This window comes from Melopsittacus undulatus, chromosome 2, assembly GCF_012275295.1.
Source record: "Melopsittacus undulatus isolate bMelUnd1 chromosome 2, bMelUnd1.mat.Z, whole genome shotgun sequence".
Lineage (NCBI taxonomy): Eukaryota > Metazoa > Chordata > Aves > Psittaciformes > Psittaculidae > Melopsittacus > Melopsittacus undulatus.
Window position 1 is genome coordinate 67353629 of NC_047528.1, and position 19501 is coordinate 67373129.

At 37.3% G+C, this 19501-nt stretch overlaps 1 protein-coding gene across 1 annotated transcript in view; it reads right to left on the bottom strand.

Annotated features, from left to right (window-relative positions):
• Positions 1-19501, bottom strand: part of OCA2 (OCA2 melanosomal transmembrane protein) — a 189950-nt gene that overhangs the window by 128250 nt on the left and 42199 nt on the right. The window contains exons 3-9 of the mRNA XM_005151395.3: positions 16694-16792; positions 15908-16096; positions 12054-12111; positions 11068-11140; positions 3438-3595; positions 1861-1943; positions 1344-1497 (exon numbers count right to left, since the gene is read on the bottom strand). Coding sequence (XP_005151452.1) covers positions 1344-1497; positions 1861-1943; positions 3438-3595; positions 11068-11140; positions 12054-12111; positions 15908-16096; positions 16694-16792 — 814 coding nt within the window. The remainder of the gene's footprint in view (positions 1-1343; positions 1498-1860; positions 1944-3437; positions 3596-11067; positions 11141-12053; positions 12112-15907; positions 16097-16693; positions 16793-19501) is intronic.

The window sequence follows — 19501 nt, forward strand, 5'->3', positions numbered from 1 at the left end:
GCCTTTATTTCCTTTTACACATAAAGTGTTTCAAAGCAGCTTTCTAGGATGAAGCACAAACCCACCCTTTACATACATTAAAAACCTGATTTTTTTGCAATTTCTAAAGGGTTGCATACTTCGGGGGGGGGGGGGGGTGTTAAAAAAAACAACTCAAAAGCTGCATTTATAAGTATTAAGATTATTTTGGTGCTGTGGTGCATGCCTACATATATTTATAGTAAAATCTAGTCCAGTCCCCCTCCACACTTAGTATTATATCCCTTTGCTCATCTATAAAGCACATAGAGGTGTTTTAAGCTTCATAAATAAATCACTATTGCGGAACAACATAATCTAAATGTGTAAAGCATCTGTCGTGTTGTGTGTACCCATTATTGATATTTGATTAAAAGGTGTTCAACTATCTTACAATTTTAGCTGTTAACAGGATGTATAGTTAAAATACACAAGGGATGTGGACATAAAATGAGCATGCTGGGACATATTTGCAATGGAATACCTTGAAGACTTAATTTGATTCACTTTTCTGTTTCATACTAGTGTAAATCAGGTGTGATTCAACTTGGACAATTCACTGACAGACTGGATGCTCACATGAATTAAAAAAAATAAAACAATAATAATTAAAAAAAATCTCCCTCCAATCTTGTTTTAAGATAATCAGACAGTGTTTTCAGTTCAGAAAAGTCAGTTGAAGCCTTGTGCTGTTTCGGACATGTTTTCCATCCTTAGTGCTGATGCAGTGCATTTTCATTGGGTTTGGTACCTCAAGGCTTCAGAAAGATGTTGCAATATATACTTAAAGTTCCCTGTCCTTTCACTTCTTCATGTTAACTCATACTCAGTTTCTTCATAAAATAATGCAGTAAAAGAATTTCTAAATGTCACTCATTAAAAAGCGTGCTCAGTTTAACCTTTTAAAAGTACACTAGGTTCATTGTTTAAGGTGCCTTAGAGAAGGGAATAAGGTAAAGAAAAAAACTTTGGTTAACTTAAAAAAATAATTCACTTAAAAAGAGGTTTTACACTCCTTTTATAACCCAGGCTTATTTTCATTCTCACAGCCAAATTATAATTCTGTTAAAATACTGAAAATCCATTAGATCCTAATAGAAAAATATACACAATCACTGTAACATTAATATAACTTGCCAAAATCAGTTACAATTCAGAACAATTCCCTCACATGTATCTTATTCATGCCACTAGCAGCACAGATAGTATACCAAGGATTCACATACATATATTAAAAATATATTAAAGCCCACCAATGAAACCCTTCCTTATGCTCCATTTACAATATAAGGGAAAAATAAAATCAAAGTACAAAACTGGCTTACTTCCAGTATGATCAGCACGTAGACACCTACTAAGATGATGGACGCAATTGTTACTTGTGCCTCTATATTTGCATGGAGATATTGATGCTTCATAGAGAGAGGAACACTTCCAGGCCCTTGTAGGAAAGCTTGAATGTTTATGAAGATGGTGCCTCTAGGGAAAAAAAAAAGAAAGAAAAGAAGTTTTGCTTATTTCTGGAATGAAATACCATTAGTTTTATTTATGCATTAATTTTATATTCAGTATCTATAAATATTTGTGCATGTGTTATATATTTACAATCACAATCAACTTTCTAACATTTTCATTCTACACCTCTAAATAGCATTGTTTAGAAAGCAACTCAAGTACAAACCAGCCTTGTAAATCCATTTAAAAGCAATAAAATTTCATCCTTTCCTGCCCCTCTGAAACAGACAATGATGTATTATTTTTAAAACACTAGCTATTTTTTCACAGTCAGGTCTAAGTAAACTACTGTTTCAATGGTCCATTTCTCAGTCTCTCTTAGCCAACCTGTTTGGTATCTGAAAGGTTCGTGTTGTGATGATTTGCTGATTTCTTCTTGAACTTAAAGATAGAGACCAGTTGTATACCACCTGAAAGAGATAAGAACATTTGGCAATATTAAAAGTCAGTGAAAGTGATATGTCTCTGCTGTAGGGTTTTATTCCTTTTTGTTCTCTCGTCCATTTAGGAGAATTTAGGACAGGGCATAGCGCACATCAGCCTAAATTAATCCACCTGATTGAAGCAAACTCATTCCCTCAATCAATGAGGTGAGAGGCACATCCAGGAGGTGCAGGAGAGACAGGATGCCAAATCACACTTTATATTGACTACAGGGAGCATCTAAGACTCAGAGACAACAATGTGGTTCACTCCCCAAAACTGCCTGGGAAGAAAACTAACACACATAAGGTAGAGATGATGAAAGGCCCAGGAGCGATGTCATACCCTCAGACATGGTAGAATTTCAATAAACAAAATTACTCTTTGCTGATCTTCCAGAAAAAAAACAAAACAAAACAACAAAAAAAAAAAACTAAATTAAAAATATCTTCAGAAAATAAACACTTTGTTCCTTGCAACACACTGATGTTCACACAAGGACCTAAATCCTATGCCTGTCCTGACCCTGTATGCTGCAAAGTGCAATAAAAAAACAGCTTAATCAGCCAGCCTAGGACATCTGACACAGAGACATGTCTGAAGAGCAGGGAAGGTTAACTTGGGTACCTACTCCTTCAGTTGCGTCAGGACCTCCACTGACACGCCAGCAGAGGTGAGCTGCTGCAGCCAGCTCTGCACTGGCTGCCCCACAGCAGCATGAAGGCTGCCTGGGGATTGCTGCTGACAGCACAGGTCACAACAGCCTCCTCTTTGTGGGGTTGTGTGGTTTAAAGAGTAATTGCTATTATGGTATTGTTTGCCATGTTGAGGTAGTGGGACTAATCTTTTGCTGTAGACTGTGAGATAGGGTGAAAGCAGAAATATTGACAGCATTGTTTAGCTGTGCTGTCACAAGTAGAGGCAGGCCATCCCATCATGTAAACAGAACGGCAGACAGTTGTTTGTATGTCAGTGCTATTTATTAAATGATGAAACTTATTTTTATTTTTCAGTGATAAACAATGACAGGTTGTAAAAGGTCCTCCTTTGCCAAGTTATCTGGAAGAAAGGAGCAGGAACTTGTTAGAAAACAACAACGATGAGAAAGCCTTAAGAGAAATAAAGCAAATAAATGTGACACATTAAAGAAAAGAACTCGCAATAAAATGTGAAAATGTATTTTAGTGAGTGCAAAAAGGCACTTTGCACTTATTTCTCTTTCTAAGACAACTTTTGAAACATTGCCAATTTTAAACACAAGAACTTCCATGCTAAGTGTCAGGCAAGGGGGGCAAATTTTACAAAGCTAAAGGAAGTCTTACACAGACAAAAGAATGTGTAACTTTACTTTTATTAGAACAAGTTTTTTAATGCTGACATTGACACACCTCACAGCAGGGAAACGCATGACGATTTAATCTGCACAATGGTGATGGAAATACAAGTGATAAAACACATCTCAAAAATTTAAAGACCATCACCTGCTGCTGGTGTCTCCTCCTTGATCCAGCATCTTCAGACTGGCTGATTTGTACTACAATGTACTCCTCTGTTTGGTCATCAACTACATCTTCTACAAATGGGCCTCCTATGTCTAACTTCAACAGGGAAGAATCATGAAAATCGGTCAGATTCATAGCTGTTAATAAAGTTGTTAAGGTGTAAATTTTCAGTAAAAAAATAGCATAGGCTGTGCAAATATCAGCAAAAAATATAGTCAACATATATTGAAAAACATATTCTTCAGCTAAAATGTTTAAGAAACTATGTAAAGAACAAAATAGATGCCTACTTCTCACCAAGCAGCACTGTTTTGGCCAGGTTCTGTCCTTTTCTAGGGTTCTTTTTGGAGACCACCAGTGTTTTTATCTAATGCTGTATGTATACTAAGATCCAAATTAGTATATAGAAATACGTATAGAGGCAGAGAAGTAAGGCCCTTCAAGTGCTTTTGCCAGGTGAAAGGCAGCATCATTAACTCAGCAATTTAAAGGTTACAGAATTTGTATTGAGGAAAACATTGTGGAAGCTCCAACCATGGGGAAAATAAACAATAGTCAGTGTCCTATTCATGCCAGAGGATTTGCTTTCTGGTCAAAATTTTACTCACCAGATAAAAAGCCAAAGCACCACCAAGAAAATTAAAACTTAAAGAAGGAAAAGACTTGATTTAATACATACGTGTTCTGTTGAAAACATGTAACTTAATCACATGCTGTAGTATCTTAACACTTTTAACATCTGACATTTAATTGAGCATGCTAAGAAGAGTGAAACTGTTCCAAAAAAAAAGCCATACAAGTTCAAACTACCAGAAGGATTTTTCCAGAAAGTCATTTTTTGTCCACAGAACTCAGGAGATTCTAATGGGAGAATTAAAAATACAGGATAGTTACAGGGGACTCAAAGTAATACTGTGCCCTGCTTCCCAGTGAACCACAGTAGGGCCATCCATGGTAGACAAGCCTTTTTGGGGGAGCTGGAGTATATAGTCCCAGCTGGGAAAACTTTGTGACATTATGCAAGAGTCTTTCATCTTTAAAAAGAGCTGCATCTCTTCACATACTCAGCAGAACTGAATCTAGAGAAAAGATTTATCTCATATTAACCCAAAAAAGACCCTACCAGATCTCATGATGTTGCAAAGTAATGTAACTGTCACCCCACTTAGCCCAGTGAGCAGAGCACTCAGCACCAGTGTCACACATGCCACTCCTTAAGAAAGAAACTCCCAAGCATCTATTTGCTTAAAGGAATCACACAGAAAAGATAAAAAAATAGCCTTGGATGCAACAATTCAGGAGACCACCTCTTGTCAGGACAATTTAGACACACAGCCCTTAGCAAGCATAAATACAAATTACAATAGTTCTTTTCCTGTTCTGAAGAGTTTTAAGTGTGTTTTGGCATCACCATTTTTCTGTGTCCTAATTAATACATAATATTAATTTCCACAGGAGCTATAGCTATACCTTTAACTAGAGACATTAATTATACCTTCTAAAAGGCCAGCTGACCTAGAGTCATTAACCCCATGATTTGGGACACCTCTTGACAGTCTGCCTTTTATTAGGAGTGTAGCCAGTAATTTATGTCTTGAAAAGCTTCAGGTGCATATAATTATAGCAGCTTCCTTTTAAGCAATACTTTTAAAATAAATCCTGTAATTACCTAGATGACACATTCAGGAGCTATTATAAAGGATGGTTAAAATTAAAGGGGGGAAGAATTAAACCTTATTTTCAAGAAGAGTGTCTCCTTCCTTCTTTTCCTATAAAGATGGAGATACTTAAGTTTTTGCATTCCTTTCTGTGCATTTATAAAATTATCAGAAAGAGTCCTAGCAAAACAGGTTCTCCTTTGATTGCAAGTAGAACTGAACATCATTCACCAGTCTGCATTGAGGCTCTGAAATCCCATCAGAGGTATCTTTCTCCAAACAGTATTTAGAGACTCTGTCATAATTCCATTGTTATACTGCGGCAGATCACAGCCTTTATGAAAGGTGGAATCAAAACAAACCAGGAGAAAGCTTTAGCCACACTTATAGGAATCAAAATGCAATTTTTTTATTAAGCTACTTTTCAGAATGTTTTTGTTCTGCCTTATCTTGGTTTTATATTTTCCTTAAATTGCCAGAATGTGATTTCCTCCGTATTTAAATCACTCTGATATGACTAACTTGTGGGAAAACTATCTTTTTACTTCTAATATCCCCTTTTATTCTGCTGGGACTTTTTGCTTTTTCTGAACTTTTTTTGTAATGTAGCCTCCAGTGTGGGCCTCTAAAGCAAAAAATTGTCCCTGACAAGATTTACAGCCAGAGCTGTTATTTTTTATTTTACTTCAGCTAAGCTGCCTCATTTTTATGTAGTTCAATTCTTGAAATTATATTACTGCTGTGAATTATCCTGTCAAGGGATTTGGCTTTTTGTATGCTTTGTGAACCATTACACAGTGGCTGTCTATATTTACATCTGGGTCCAGACTGGGCCCACTGCTCAGAGCTAAACCTGTTCTTTTCTGATCTTGGTTTTCTGACTAGCCGCTCCTATAAGGTACTGAATAGTGCGTGAGAGTCACCTCATGTCACTTTACATTCTTTTAGCTTACATAGCCAACACAATAGAATGGATGCAGTGGCTAAAATTTGAATTGGTATTTGTTCACTACAGTTTATAGTTCTGTACTTGGACATCCGCATCTGAGTTGGTTACTCCTTTAACATCAGTAGAAAGAGAATGCTGTTAAGACAGAATTCATTGCTTCATTTTAGACTACCACACAAAGATGAGAGGATTCACTCACGAGAAGCATTGGTTCTCTCTATTAACTATAAAGGGAGCCTGGGATGAGTCAGGTGTAGCTGGGACAAGTCACTTCTCAGATACTGAGTCGCTGCTCTACCCTGAACCATGCCATTATTACAGTATGTATAGAGCTAGCTGAAAAGCCATGATTGACAGAGATTCTCTTATATTTGCATGCAGATGGCTGCCTTCGTGCTTTCTTTAACACCTACTTGTATACCTTCCTCTGCCTACTGTAAAACATACCTTGAGAATACTTGATTATTTTTCACCAGGTTTTTGAGGTACCCATATACTATTGATCCTGATTTATGGCCAGGTCACTCATGCTAGTTTCCCTAGGATACTACCATTTTAAAGAAAGTATTTTGCAGGGGTCTTAGCATCTGTTTCTACATGTTGTTTTTAACTTATGTTATTTCTGCATCACTCTCTGCAGCTTTCTCTTTTGATGTCCTATCCCTGTTTGTAGCTTATGAGGTCATCCCTTCACAATATACCAAGTTGAACCACATGCTTTTCTGCAGTTATTGGTTTCCCCATCTGAAGAATGTAATTTTTTTTTCTTTTTGGAGTGTCAGCAATGGGGTTCCATTTTTGTCTATATTGGATCCATCCTTTCTCTCTGTGTTCCACCAGTTCTAGAAGTTTTGTGAGTCCTTAATAAACTCTTTTCTACAATATTTTCTCAATATGCCTTGAGATTCTGCTTCTTTGCCTGTCTTTGCATGTTGTCATGGTCTTCCCTCGTCTACTTAGCAGCTTGAACATTGCAGGCCAAAATGCTTAGTACATTTCCAACAGCATCAACAAACAGAAATGATTTTTAAATGTATTCTGCAAGGAAAAATGATGGAGGAATATCTGTCAGTAGAGAACTAGAGTTACAAAATAAAAATTGAAAAAAAATATCAGAGGGGAAAAGAACTAAAGGTATTAGAGAGGTTGTTTCATTCATCAAGTTAACTTATGCTTCCTTGGAGAAGAACACATCTTTAGAACCTCTGTGGAAGCTGAAGGGTCTAACAAAATCTGATTAAATTCTTTGCCTCACAGCCTTTCTTTCTATACATACCTCTTGTTCAGGGAGTGGGTATAGTAATTATCAGTGTCATTAATCATCATGGCATGATTACAAGTTTTCCTAGTGACCTTTTCTTGCTCCATGATTAACACAGTTGCAACGATCATTCAAACTCGTGCAACTTCAGGAAGGAATTTGATAATAGGGTCATTTTATGTCTGCTCAGTCTCCCCATAAACTTCCATATGTGGAATCATTCTAAATAGTTTCACTGAATCCAAATGAAATGAGAAAAAAACAGCATATTACTGCTATTGAGACACATCTTCTAATTTCTGAATTTGAGATCTTAAACCTGAACTGGAAGTGATGACATCCCTCAGAGCTACCGAAGAAGGAGGTAAGTCAGTGACAATGGCCACTGGCTAGTGTATTTGATATCTTTTGTTTTGTCTGATTTGGACTAATCAAAGACCTGTTCAGCCATGACTTGAAATGATGTATTTTCATTAAGTTGTGTCTGGCACGTAAAGAGCAATTGAGTAAAGAACCCTTCAGATTGGGTGCTGTGCAAATATATACCTTGCAAAATGTCAGCCTTTGCTCCGAACATTTTACTGAGGAGATATCAAACATTTAAAGCAAATAACCAGATCAGGAGTGAAAGGCTTTAAAATGTATTTGTAGAAATATGAGCTCCTTGTCCAGAGTCAGAATTCACAATTCACTCCCCATTTATGATCATGTTTCAGGTCCAAAAGAAGTTCTGAACCAAAATGGTTCACCTAGGCTGATCTAGCTTTCCCTCACCTATAATAGGAACTGGCACAATTGCAGAGGCTGAGGGGGAAACACAAGATTGTTACTGAAGCACTCACCAGGGACAGAGTAAAGATGGAAATTCACAGCTCAACAAGGTAAGCGTGAAACCCATTGCACAGAAATGTGATGGAAGAAGTTTTATTTTTTCTTGTAAAAAGAAAATACTTCTAATATAGAGAAGTGTAAAAATAATAATAATAACTGTGTCAGGTGCAGTGGAAGAAAAAAGGCACTGTATCAGGGAGGCAGACACTTCTTTAAAAAACTGTGATGGCGTATAGTTTGATTGCATAGTTCATTAAGAACATTGACAAATACCCATTACTTTCTAATTTCATAAAGCCTAGTTCAATTCAAAAAGTTAATGCACAGTTCTGCTCCACCTGTCTGCTCCTCACTGCTGGAGAAAAAAATAAAGTTTTGCTTAGATCATGGCAGAAGTTATTAGAAACTAAGGAACAAACATGGAGAATATTTAGCATTTCAGAAGATTCTTCAAGCCTAAAAACCAATGTAAGTTACGGAGAAGAACATGAATATATCTTATTCGACTGATCAGTTTGTTTGAGCAGTTAATGGAGAGAAGTTGCCTGAAGGTTTGAATGGCCAAAGGGTTACAGAAAATAAAAACATTTATGTTTTAAAATAGGTGCATGTAACTAAAACTATTTAATTTATTAAATAAACTATTTAATGTAACTAAATAAACTATTTAAATGTAACTAAATAAACTAATGTAATAAATAAACTATTTAATGTAACTAAAACTATTGAATTTATTCACTCTATGTATTCTCTTCCATTTTATAATCTACTTTCCAAAGACACATCATCCTATTAATTATTGATGCTCTGCACTTAACATACAACCTTTAAGCATATGATCTGAGGAGAAAAAAAAACAAAACCAAAGAGCTTCACACATTTACATCAACTGGGGCATTGAATCTTGCTTCTTGCAGAAAAGAGTCCGCTAGCCAGCTTCAAAACTTAGTTTTTTCTGCCACGAGAGATCTGACTGTCAGAACTTTTAAGAAACTAATTCTTAAGTGTTGTTAAGAAGGAACACCATTACCACTATTTTGAAAAACTATACTAAATATGCTGAATTTGTATCTTGTGTCATAGGGAAATCACTATTAAAAATAAAGGCAGGAAAAGCAAGCTTAAAAACTCAAAAAGCTTCTACTAACTCACAGGAGGCAAGATACTGTTTTCAAAAACTGGACTCAACACACCTCAGTGCTGTATGCCAGATTTGTACACATGGGGATAGGCAAAGCAAAGAGAGATACAATTGGGCTAATAAAAAAATCATATAATGGGAAAGAAAACAGCTGAAGTAAATTCAGACAAGAGATAAAGGTGTAGAAATATAAACTAATGGGAACTAATGGGAACTAGAGCAAGTGAAAAAGTGCTAAAAAGATGTCACCCCAACACCAGCTAATGCAGGTCCCTCCCAACACCAAAGAGAGAATGTCCTGCCTCTGAGCAAGCCTGAGATCTAATGGGTGTGACAGAAAAACCACAGATATCTAAGTGACACCAGGATAACAAAGGACATGAAGCCCAAAGGGGATCACTTGATTTGGTTTTTAAAAATGTTTCAAACTTTGTTTTGAATTTTCTTCTGTATACAGACACATCACACAGCACACATGTCCATAACACTCGCATCAGTGTGCATGGGCACATGAACTCAGAAAAAAGTGCAGTGATTTATACCCATGTGGTGCTTCTTAACAGCTTCTGGGGCATATGCAAGAGTTAAAGGGTGTTCATTTGCATAATTTGGCATCATATGAGTTAAGAGACATATTTTCCACCCAAAGCAGTCTCACACAATAACCTCTAAACTGTTTGTCACAAGGACTACTGCAGCACATCTGTCAGGCTACCATGACATTCCTGTAGACATTCCGAGTAGCACCTAATGTCCACTGGGAATACCACAGTCTGTCAACCAGCATAAATCACAAATTCAACACTGCTGTGTGAATGGTTAATCTTATCCAAGCCTAAACAAAAAGCTGAATACTTTCTTCACTATGCAACAAGGTGTACAACAACCACATGAGCTTACTTCTGTGCAAATGAAGACTGGCAGCAAGAGTGAGATGACATTCAGAATTGCTGCTGCCCTTTCCAAACCTTATTTAGAAATGCAGTCTTTCTCCTTGACCCTTCTTACTTGAATTACCACATCACTCTGAAAATGAAGCATGGCTTTGCTGGTTTGCTTGCCTCTCACATATTTTCTCTCAGCTCTGTGACCTCAGGTAGGAGACAGAACATCCAGTTTTCAACACACATGACACAAATTAAGAAGCTTCAGCTTCATGTTTGTTGCATAAGAAAGTGGAAAGCTGTATTCTGACTGTCTGACACCTATTTTACTCAAAGCATCTGGACATGATAGGTAAATGTGAAATAAAGGAACACCTGTTTGAACTCAAATCCCAATTCTACCAGCACTTTCCTGAAACAAACAAAAGGAATAGATGGTTGCAAAGTCAGTGTGTACAATGCAGCAAGTATGGTTCCAACTCAAAATCTGTTGAAAGAGAGGGAATCCCTAAGCTATGTTACAACAGTTGACTAAAACTTGAACTTAAAGACCCAACAACACCCTCCCTTGGCAGAATGGGCCATGAAAGCCCTGGTGATGTACACCGCATATACAGGAGTTTTCATTTCTGCATTCTTGGCTTCATGCAAGCTGAACACAAGGACTAGGTGGGAACCACAGGGCACACAGGCAGGTGCCAGTCAATATGACTTGGACAGGGAGCATGACTGTGGCCTGCATCAAAGGACAAGTCTCAGTGAAGCCCAGGCTCTGAGGGCACCCAGTTTTCTCAGGGTGTAAAACAGAAAACAACCACACACCTAGTTCAATCAGTTTATCAAGGAAACTTCAGTTGAGTTTTGTGGGGTTTGAAAGAAGGATACAGAAACTTTCCAGAGGTGATACAGCCAACATCTGCCAGGACACACCTTGATCTGGATAAGTGGCAAATAAAATCTAGGGCAAGGATAAAAAACATTCATTAATAACACAAAAACTGAAAAATATTATCTCAAATAATAGTATCTCAAATAATTATCTCAAATATTATCTCAAATACTTAAAGTCTTTCAATCTGTACATTAAATTGTAAGATTGCTTTCAGTATTTTCAGGTATGTTTACACTACAGCTAAAAAACAGACCTGGGATACTTAACAAACATAAATAATATTCCTTTTGTAAATTTACTGCCAAAGTCAAATTTTTGATGTATTTTATCCAAGTGTCTCCTGGGACAAAGTTGTAATCTTCAGGATCTATCTGGAAAGCAACACCCACATCTGAGGCAATAGATTGTCATCTATTTTTTTTCTGATACAGAAGCCCTGCAAGACAAAAAGGAGTTCCTTGCAGCAACTAAAAGCATAAACTCCAACCTTCTGAAATGTTTCTCAAGTCTTGCAGTCTGAGATTTTGATGATTTGAAGATTCTGGAGGGGAGGGCAGCTTTCCTCCCTGTGGCCTTCTAGCTTCCACAGCACTGCTGTGGCATCTTCCCCAGCACAGCTTTTCCTATGAACATTCCTCAGGTGTCAGCCATTATCTAAAGACTCATAGACTCATCCTAAATTCAGCAAGCAACTGTAAAGGGCATACAAATTTGAGTGCCAGCTGCCTCCTCAGCCTCAACTGCTTACACTACCATATTGCCCAGGGTGGTGGCTAGTGCACCAAACAGTGGTGTGATTAGGCATGAAGCCCTGAACAATATTTTCATCTCTTTGCTGTCTGTCTCCCACCCTCAAGACATTTTTCTGTTAGCTAAGACAACATATTATACCTCATTTTGATCTAATTTTAAGGAAATAGAATGATTCTATGATTCTGTGAAATAAGGGCCAGGGGAAGACTGCAAATCCAGTACTTACAGAGCAGACAACTACAAAGATAAAAAGGCCTGAAACTTTTAGGTATTTTAGACAGCATCTGAAACATAAGAAACACGAATTTATTATATGGCTAATTTTAAACAAATCTTTTCTGTTCTCTTAGTAGCTCTGACATTTCCAAAGCATCATGGTAAGCATTTCTGGGTGATAATAGACCACATCAAAGTATGGACACAGAACTCAGAGTAAGCAGGGACTTGGGAAGCCTTAGTGACTATAAAGGCTCTCGCTCCAGGTTTGCTGCCAGCTGGGTCTCATTGCACAGGAAGGTTTTCCCCTCAGGAAAGCTGAATGAAGGCTGCAGCATGAGCTGGTGCCAGGACCTGGAGCTGCTTCTCCACTGCTATTGCCAGCCACTGACAGATCAATAGCCCCATCAGCCCACGCTGGTCGCTCCCAGGGAGGCAAAGGAGCATTGCCATTACAGGGAGGTGGCATGACCAAGCAGAAAGCATAACTTTTTGCATAGTGGGGTGGTGTCATCAATGACTTTCTCAAAAATTGGACTTCTAATATACATCCTGAAAAATATTGGGAAAAGACAGTTCAACAGCTTTAAGTACCTTCTGATTGTAATAGTGCTTCTTTAAACCAAATACACTTCGTGAGCATCTCTAGGTAAAACAACTAGCAAAACTAGATATTTTTTTCCATAGAATGCCTGTGCCCATTGAAGGAATACCCAGTTCTGGAGATGTGATGACATCAAATCCTCTGAGGTGTCAGAGCTTACTGGGTTAAGAAAGAATAACTCTAAATTAAAACTAAATTAAAATGTGGATGTTGAAAATGCATGCTCTCAAATAATACATTTTAAGATTTAGCACTTGTAAATTGCCATCTTTTTTAAGGTTACCATAAAAGGCAACTCTTAACTAATTATTTTCTGACCACCCAACAGTATGTTACACAGATGTCTTAATTTACAGAACTCTTTTTGGTGCTATGCCCTTATTACGTCTTTTCATTAACAGGAGGTATTGATGTTCTCATTCCTTTTAAAAAAAAAAAAAACAAAAGTGAACATTCAAACATTGCTTTTCTGACAGAATGATGAATGTAAGGTTTGATTTAAGCCTGATGACAAGCAGGAAGGAAAAAAATTTCAAGTTAGTAGAAAAATCAGCTGAGAAGGGAACAGTACAATAAATAACTGCATTGGCAGATGCTATAGAACAAAGTATTAAAGCAGAGTAGTGTGAAGAGAGTCAGGAACAATTTTTAATCACAGTGGAAATAGTTCCCTATATTAAGTTCATTGATTGAAAGCAACATAAGTGACTGGAGACCCATTTTTGAAAAACATTGTTTTCTAAAGATCACTTCCTCTTTATATTCCTCCAAATAGACAGGAACAAAAACCCAGAAGGTAATAAAAATGTGTTGCCACAGGCAAATGGATAGGAAGGGGCTACAATAACTTATGAAACACAAGTGCTAGTAACTTTATGTAAACTTTTGCATAACATGAAAATCTAGAGAAGACAGAGCAAGAGGGGGTGGAAACCAGTAAGATGACTTCCAGAAATGCCAGGTGCCCCTGCTCTACTGAAAAACATGGTGGGGGGAGGGGAAAGAAGAAAATAAAGGCTTGGGAAAAAAAAAAAAAAGGAATGACAACAAAACCATTATCAGCACTTCATAACTGAAAGCTTCTTTGCCTTCCAGTATCTTGAAGGGGGCCTATAGGGATGCTGGGGATGGACTCTTCATTAGGGACTGTAGTGATAGGACAAGGGGTGACAGGTTCAAACTTAAACAGGGAAAATTCAGATGGGATATAAGGAAGAAGTTCTTTACTGTAAGGGTGGTGAGGCACTGGAATGGGTTGCCCAGGGAAGCTGTGAATGCTTAATCCTTGGCAGTGTTCAAGGCCAGGTTGGACAAAGCCTTGGGTGACATGGTTTAGTCTGAGGTGTCCCTGCCCATGGCAGGGGGGTTGGAACTAGATGATCTTAAGGTCCTTTCCAACCCTAACTGTTCTATAATTCTATGATTTATAGGAAATACCTAATGCCAGCTTAGTCATGCATCCTCTACCCTGCTTGTCTATTGTCCCTATTTCTACATTACAGTTCTATTCAGGTATTTTTGAGAATTTATTGTGTTATGAGTTACCAAAGTCCAGACCAGACTGGGGTTTTAATGTACTTAATATTTTCTGTTTGCACTTTGAAATTTTTATTATTATTATTAAAACAAGAAGCAACATTAACTTGATTTTAAGCTTTATATTTCATAACCACTTGGCTATAAATAACACAAACTCATCTAAAGGAGTTGGCAAGGTATAATAAAAAAAGCTTTTGAAAATGGTCACTTTATTAAATGTAGAATTTAGAAAGCCTTGTTCCTCCCATCTGTTTGTTTTTGTGGCATTTTGTATTAGGGAAACAGCGCTTTTAACAGCTTACAGTTGAGAAGTGATCAGCCTTTGACTCACCCGTGGCTTGCAATCTGTCTCTTGCTATAGCACTAATCTGGCACAGTGATACAAGTAGAAACCCTGTGCCAAATCCTGCACTGATATATGCCTCCAGCACAATCCTATTTGACTTCAGTTGGAAATGCATGAAGCACAAATCTATGAAGGATTTCACTCCCTGTTCTAAACCAAATGACTTTTAGTCTGGTCTGCAGGTGGTGTCAGGCAGTTTAACTCCATTTATTATCTCAGCAGAGTTATGCTGATTTACAACAGCCAAAGAGCCGGTCCCATATGTACAAGTTGCTCTATAGCAATGAAAATATTTCAAGGGAAGTTCTGCATAAAAACACTCTACTCCCCACATTATAAACCTATGTTGTACTGGAAACAATGGACTCTACAATCCCACTCAATACCTTTGTTCCATTAAATACCAGGGAAATTTACTGTGAGTGTGAAGAAATTAATCTGCCAAACTTCTTCACATCTGCTTATATTGCGCAAATTGCAGTCACTGAAACTCTCCTGCTCCATTTGTTGAGCAGCAGTGCAGGAGACTAGCACTCCACACAATACCACATGCACGATGGAAGGAGGAAAACAACTGTGATTAGCTAAGATAACATACAAATTGGGAAAAGATGCACTGACATCTCATTGGAAAGATTCTGTGGATCAACGTGGAGATCTGCAAAGCTATTTGTAGAGGCCAAACGAAACTAGTGAAAAGTATTAAAACTCTGGAAGGGGAGAGAATTAGTATCCAAGATTAAAGGTTTTGCCAGTTAAATCTGAGGCAAAAAAATCCCAAGAAAATTTGACCTTAACCTCTTATTACTTTGGTATCTTCTTAATACATTATCAGATTCAATTTCCTCCATGCCTAAATGAGGTAAAAGACAAAGGTAAAGAGTGAAAAATACTAAAGTACTTAATGATAGAAAACAATCAGTTATATTTTGGACTGCAAAAAAGCTGCTTGAAAAGCTACTATAAAAACTACAGAGAGACTGTGTTAGTACATACTTTAATTAAAGTGAAGCATTTCGTAAAAGCAACAAAACACCAAAATTATGGAATCAACCAAGGGGTTTTTAAGGAATGGTTTCAAAGAAATGTTAGAAGCAATATAGAAGGCATTTAATTACAAATTTAGAATAGGTGTTATGATTGATGCTTGTAAGAACAAGGAACTATTGATCATTAGGTAGAGGTTATATTCAGCTTCACCAGGTTTTTTTAAAACTGTCAATGGCAAGATACACCCTAATCATTAAGTGTTATTTTATTAATTTGCAGGAAATAAATTATTTTCTAGATATCTATACTTAAAAACTAATCCCTGCAGAAATTAAAAAAAATAAAAATAATGGAAAAAGAAGTAAATTAATGTTTGAACTCAGACCTCATCCTTGATAAATTGAACTTGACATGAAGGTTGTCCAAGATTTCATATCTCTCAGAAGAAGCAGATCTGGACAAGCATGTAATTTCATTTCCCAGTTGAAACCTTTGCTCAAATTCTGCAGAGCTGTTGTCCCAGGAGTCATCATCTGTGGTAAAATCTGGATTATGAAGAGCCATGCACTGCAACCTGTCACACATGTTCGGGGAACATAATAAAACAAAACAGTGGTTTATTTTAACAGGTGGCAGATGTAACTGACCTTGCATATCCTCAGGTTCACTGTGAGAGATTTTAATGGAAAAATTGATTGACAGAGATCTATGCAGTACAGACTGAGCTCCCCTTGGTGACACAGCTGGGTAGACTGGGCACAAGAGCAGAGATCCCGTGATGTTTAGGTGCACTTGGGAGAACCATCTCTCTAATGCACCAGCAGATGTGCCTCAGGATTTGGTGTGTAAATCCCCTATAAGGATCCATGCTATAGCTCTGCTGTGTCTTTCACTGTACCTGATGTAACACCACATGGAGGAAATAAGAGCATACATACAGCCTGCAGTTGCCTATCCTTAGGGCTCTCTAATCACCCTAACCTCAGACTTTACATCTTTCCCTTCCCCATTTCTTTCCACTCAAGGCCCTTCAGGATAATTCTCTGTTTACAACCCCTGCTATTCACTTTATTTCCCAGCAGGTTTGGTGTCAGGATATAAGAAAGAACCATGCACTATTAAATAGAAGAGAGCTTAGAAAAAGATTTTGAGTGAAATGAAAGTGTCTCACCCATTTTCTTCTGAGGAAACCTTCAGTAGTGGTGTCTTCTCTGTAAAGCCAGTGTTTTTTGACCTTGAGCTGAATAATTTGGAAAAATTGAAGTGATATCTTTGAAGGAGAAAAAAAGACAAAATTAAACACAAATCAGTATATCTGAAGTACAATGATCGACTGCAGTTCTACATAATATATGGTACAAATGCATTTAACTAGTTAAATATTGTTTAAGAATGGTGTTCACCTAAATCAAGGTTTTCATTACGCTTGAACTAGTCAGGGTAGCTACTTCCTTACGGTCATGGAGAATGCTACTTATTCATATAAATTCACATTAGTATACTTCATAAACACAAAATAATAGGATAATTTCTGTCCTGTAAATTTCATTTGAGACATGGGTCACCAGAAATCTCCTAATATGTACAGCAACCTCAGCACCCTTTGTATTAGGGAAGAAAGCTTTGTCCTGCAGCACAATTCTTTCCAAACATTTTCAAGTCTTGGTCCTGGTGCTGCATAAAATTAATAGAGAGTAAACTACCTCTTGCCATACAGCAGCTTAGCACTGTTAAGAAGTCTTTTGCTAAAATATAAATCCCATCTTAAGAAGCAGCTGAATAAAATCAAGCACAATCACAGGGGTCCAGCTCTGGGGAAGGCTTCTGGAAGAGATTAATTGAGCCATTTTGCAATACTCAAGACTTGGCTCTTCCATAGACTTTTCCCATCAAACCACCGTTATTCAAACACACTCTGATTTATTCTGTACAAAACTGTCACGACCCAACAGCAGAAAGTCCCAAAGAAATCTGCTAGACATACAGTCAATATGCAGACAGTTTTATTCCCAGGGACATTTAGAAGAAAACTAAAATCTCTTCTGCTATTGCTGGACTGAAAGGGGAAAGAAATTATAAAATCATAGACAGCTAATTAAAAATATATGAATATGTCTGATAATTCAATCTTCTAAACGTAAGGACAGTCCAAAAAGAAAGATCTGTGTATTTAACCTTATAGCAAATGGAAGACAGTGGAATATCTTGTAATTTGTAGATGTATGTGTGAACTCACACTTTGTAGAATTAAAACCTCCAGTTAATGCTTTAGTTTGCTTGTTTAGTACAGCTATCTATCTATCTATCTAGTGATATTCTAGGTGTGGAGTGACTGGATATGGTTATATCATCTTTGAGTGGAACAAATGTCATTCAAACTCTGCAGCAAGCGCTGTATTTGCAGTCTCAGCAGAAGAGAATGAATGAGTTATAGAGACTGAATTATCCAGTACCTCAGATCAAATGTTGAGAAGATTACAATTCAGGTGCTACATTGCACTGACACTTCATTTGTGAAGTGATGAGTGCATACTCTGAAGCTATCTAAGTGCTTCCACATTTAAATAGGAGAATAACATTCACACAAAATGTTTAGAGCGGAGAAACTCGTGTATTCTGAAGTAAGTGCTATTCTAATGTTATCATGGCCCTAGATGTAAAAGATTACCCAGAGCTTTTACAAAATATAATCTGTAAGGGTAGCAAAATCACTGTCAGGACTTTAAATGTGTGCTCACAGAGCATTGCTGATCTGCTCCTGATATGGAGGCTAACTCCTGTATCCCACTATATTCAAAGTTTGCATCCAAAGGTGACAATTTTAATGGTGGACCTTGAACTTGCACAGTCAGAAATTTAACTCATGCAAAGACTGATTAGCTGTTTCTGCTTTTAAAAAAATGATGCCACTCTCCACAAAAGAAGGCTCTAAATAAAATGTATTGTATGCTGTTCTGATCTAACCTCATACTGAGCACACCATTAACCTTTCCACACTTACTTCTTTTTCTCCTAGCACATGTACATTCTGAGATTAATAACCATAAAACTCTCTACAAAAACTTCCAATTTCTTCTAATTGTTAGGGCTCGATACCAACATTGCTTTGCTCTACATAGGCATACATATATCTACTGACAATACCTCACCTCAGCAGGTCTTAACTGCTACTGTGAATGACCATTATGCAAAGAGAGCTGAAGGACAAAGCAACCACAGCAATGGCAAGCATAAAGGGAAAATAAAAAGTTAATGGAAGGTTGTTTAAATGACAAAACCTGAGGTAAAGGATCCAGAATGCTAGCTAAGGCATCATTTTTGCTTTCTTTTTGATCAATTGTTATGCCCACCTGCCAGTATAGGTCTTGCCACTTTTAAATGGAACTTTAAAATGTAGAGTTTTACAGATTGCCAGGAATGGCAAATACAGTAAAAATGGAAAAGGTCTTCAAATAAAATGAAAACAATTAATATATGACAACATCAATTTGCAGAGAGTAAAAACACATGGACAAGAATAAGCAGCAGGAAACAGCCAGGCTCAACAAAACAAAAATAATTAGAGAAAAAACAGAAGAGCCTCAACTCCCCCATGATGTGATTACTCTAATTAGAGAATGAGAGTAATACAAACAATAAAGCTAATCAAGGCATATAAGAACCTTGAAGGCTGAAAGCCTAGAAAGAAAAGTTGTAATATCATGAAAAAATAGCATGGGCTATAAAAACAAAAGTATTCCTAAACAGAGAGACTAATGCAAGCCCTTCTGTACCCATCTTACTTCTGCAGAGACACTAGTGGGGAGAATTGGTCACCCACTTTATTAAAAGATAACACATAAGATAATCATCTGCAAATAAAACCTAGGAAGGCCCAATGACCCCCTGCTATTAGAGGAACAAGTCTATAGTGCTCAGAAACCTTCTTAGCACCATTCTTGGTGCTCCTCAGCCCTGCAAGTGGATGGCAATTGAAATT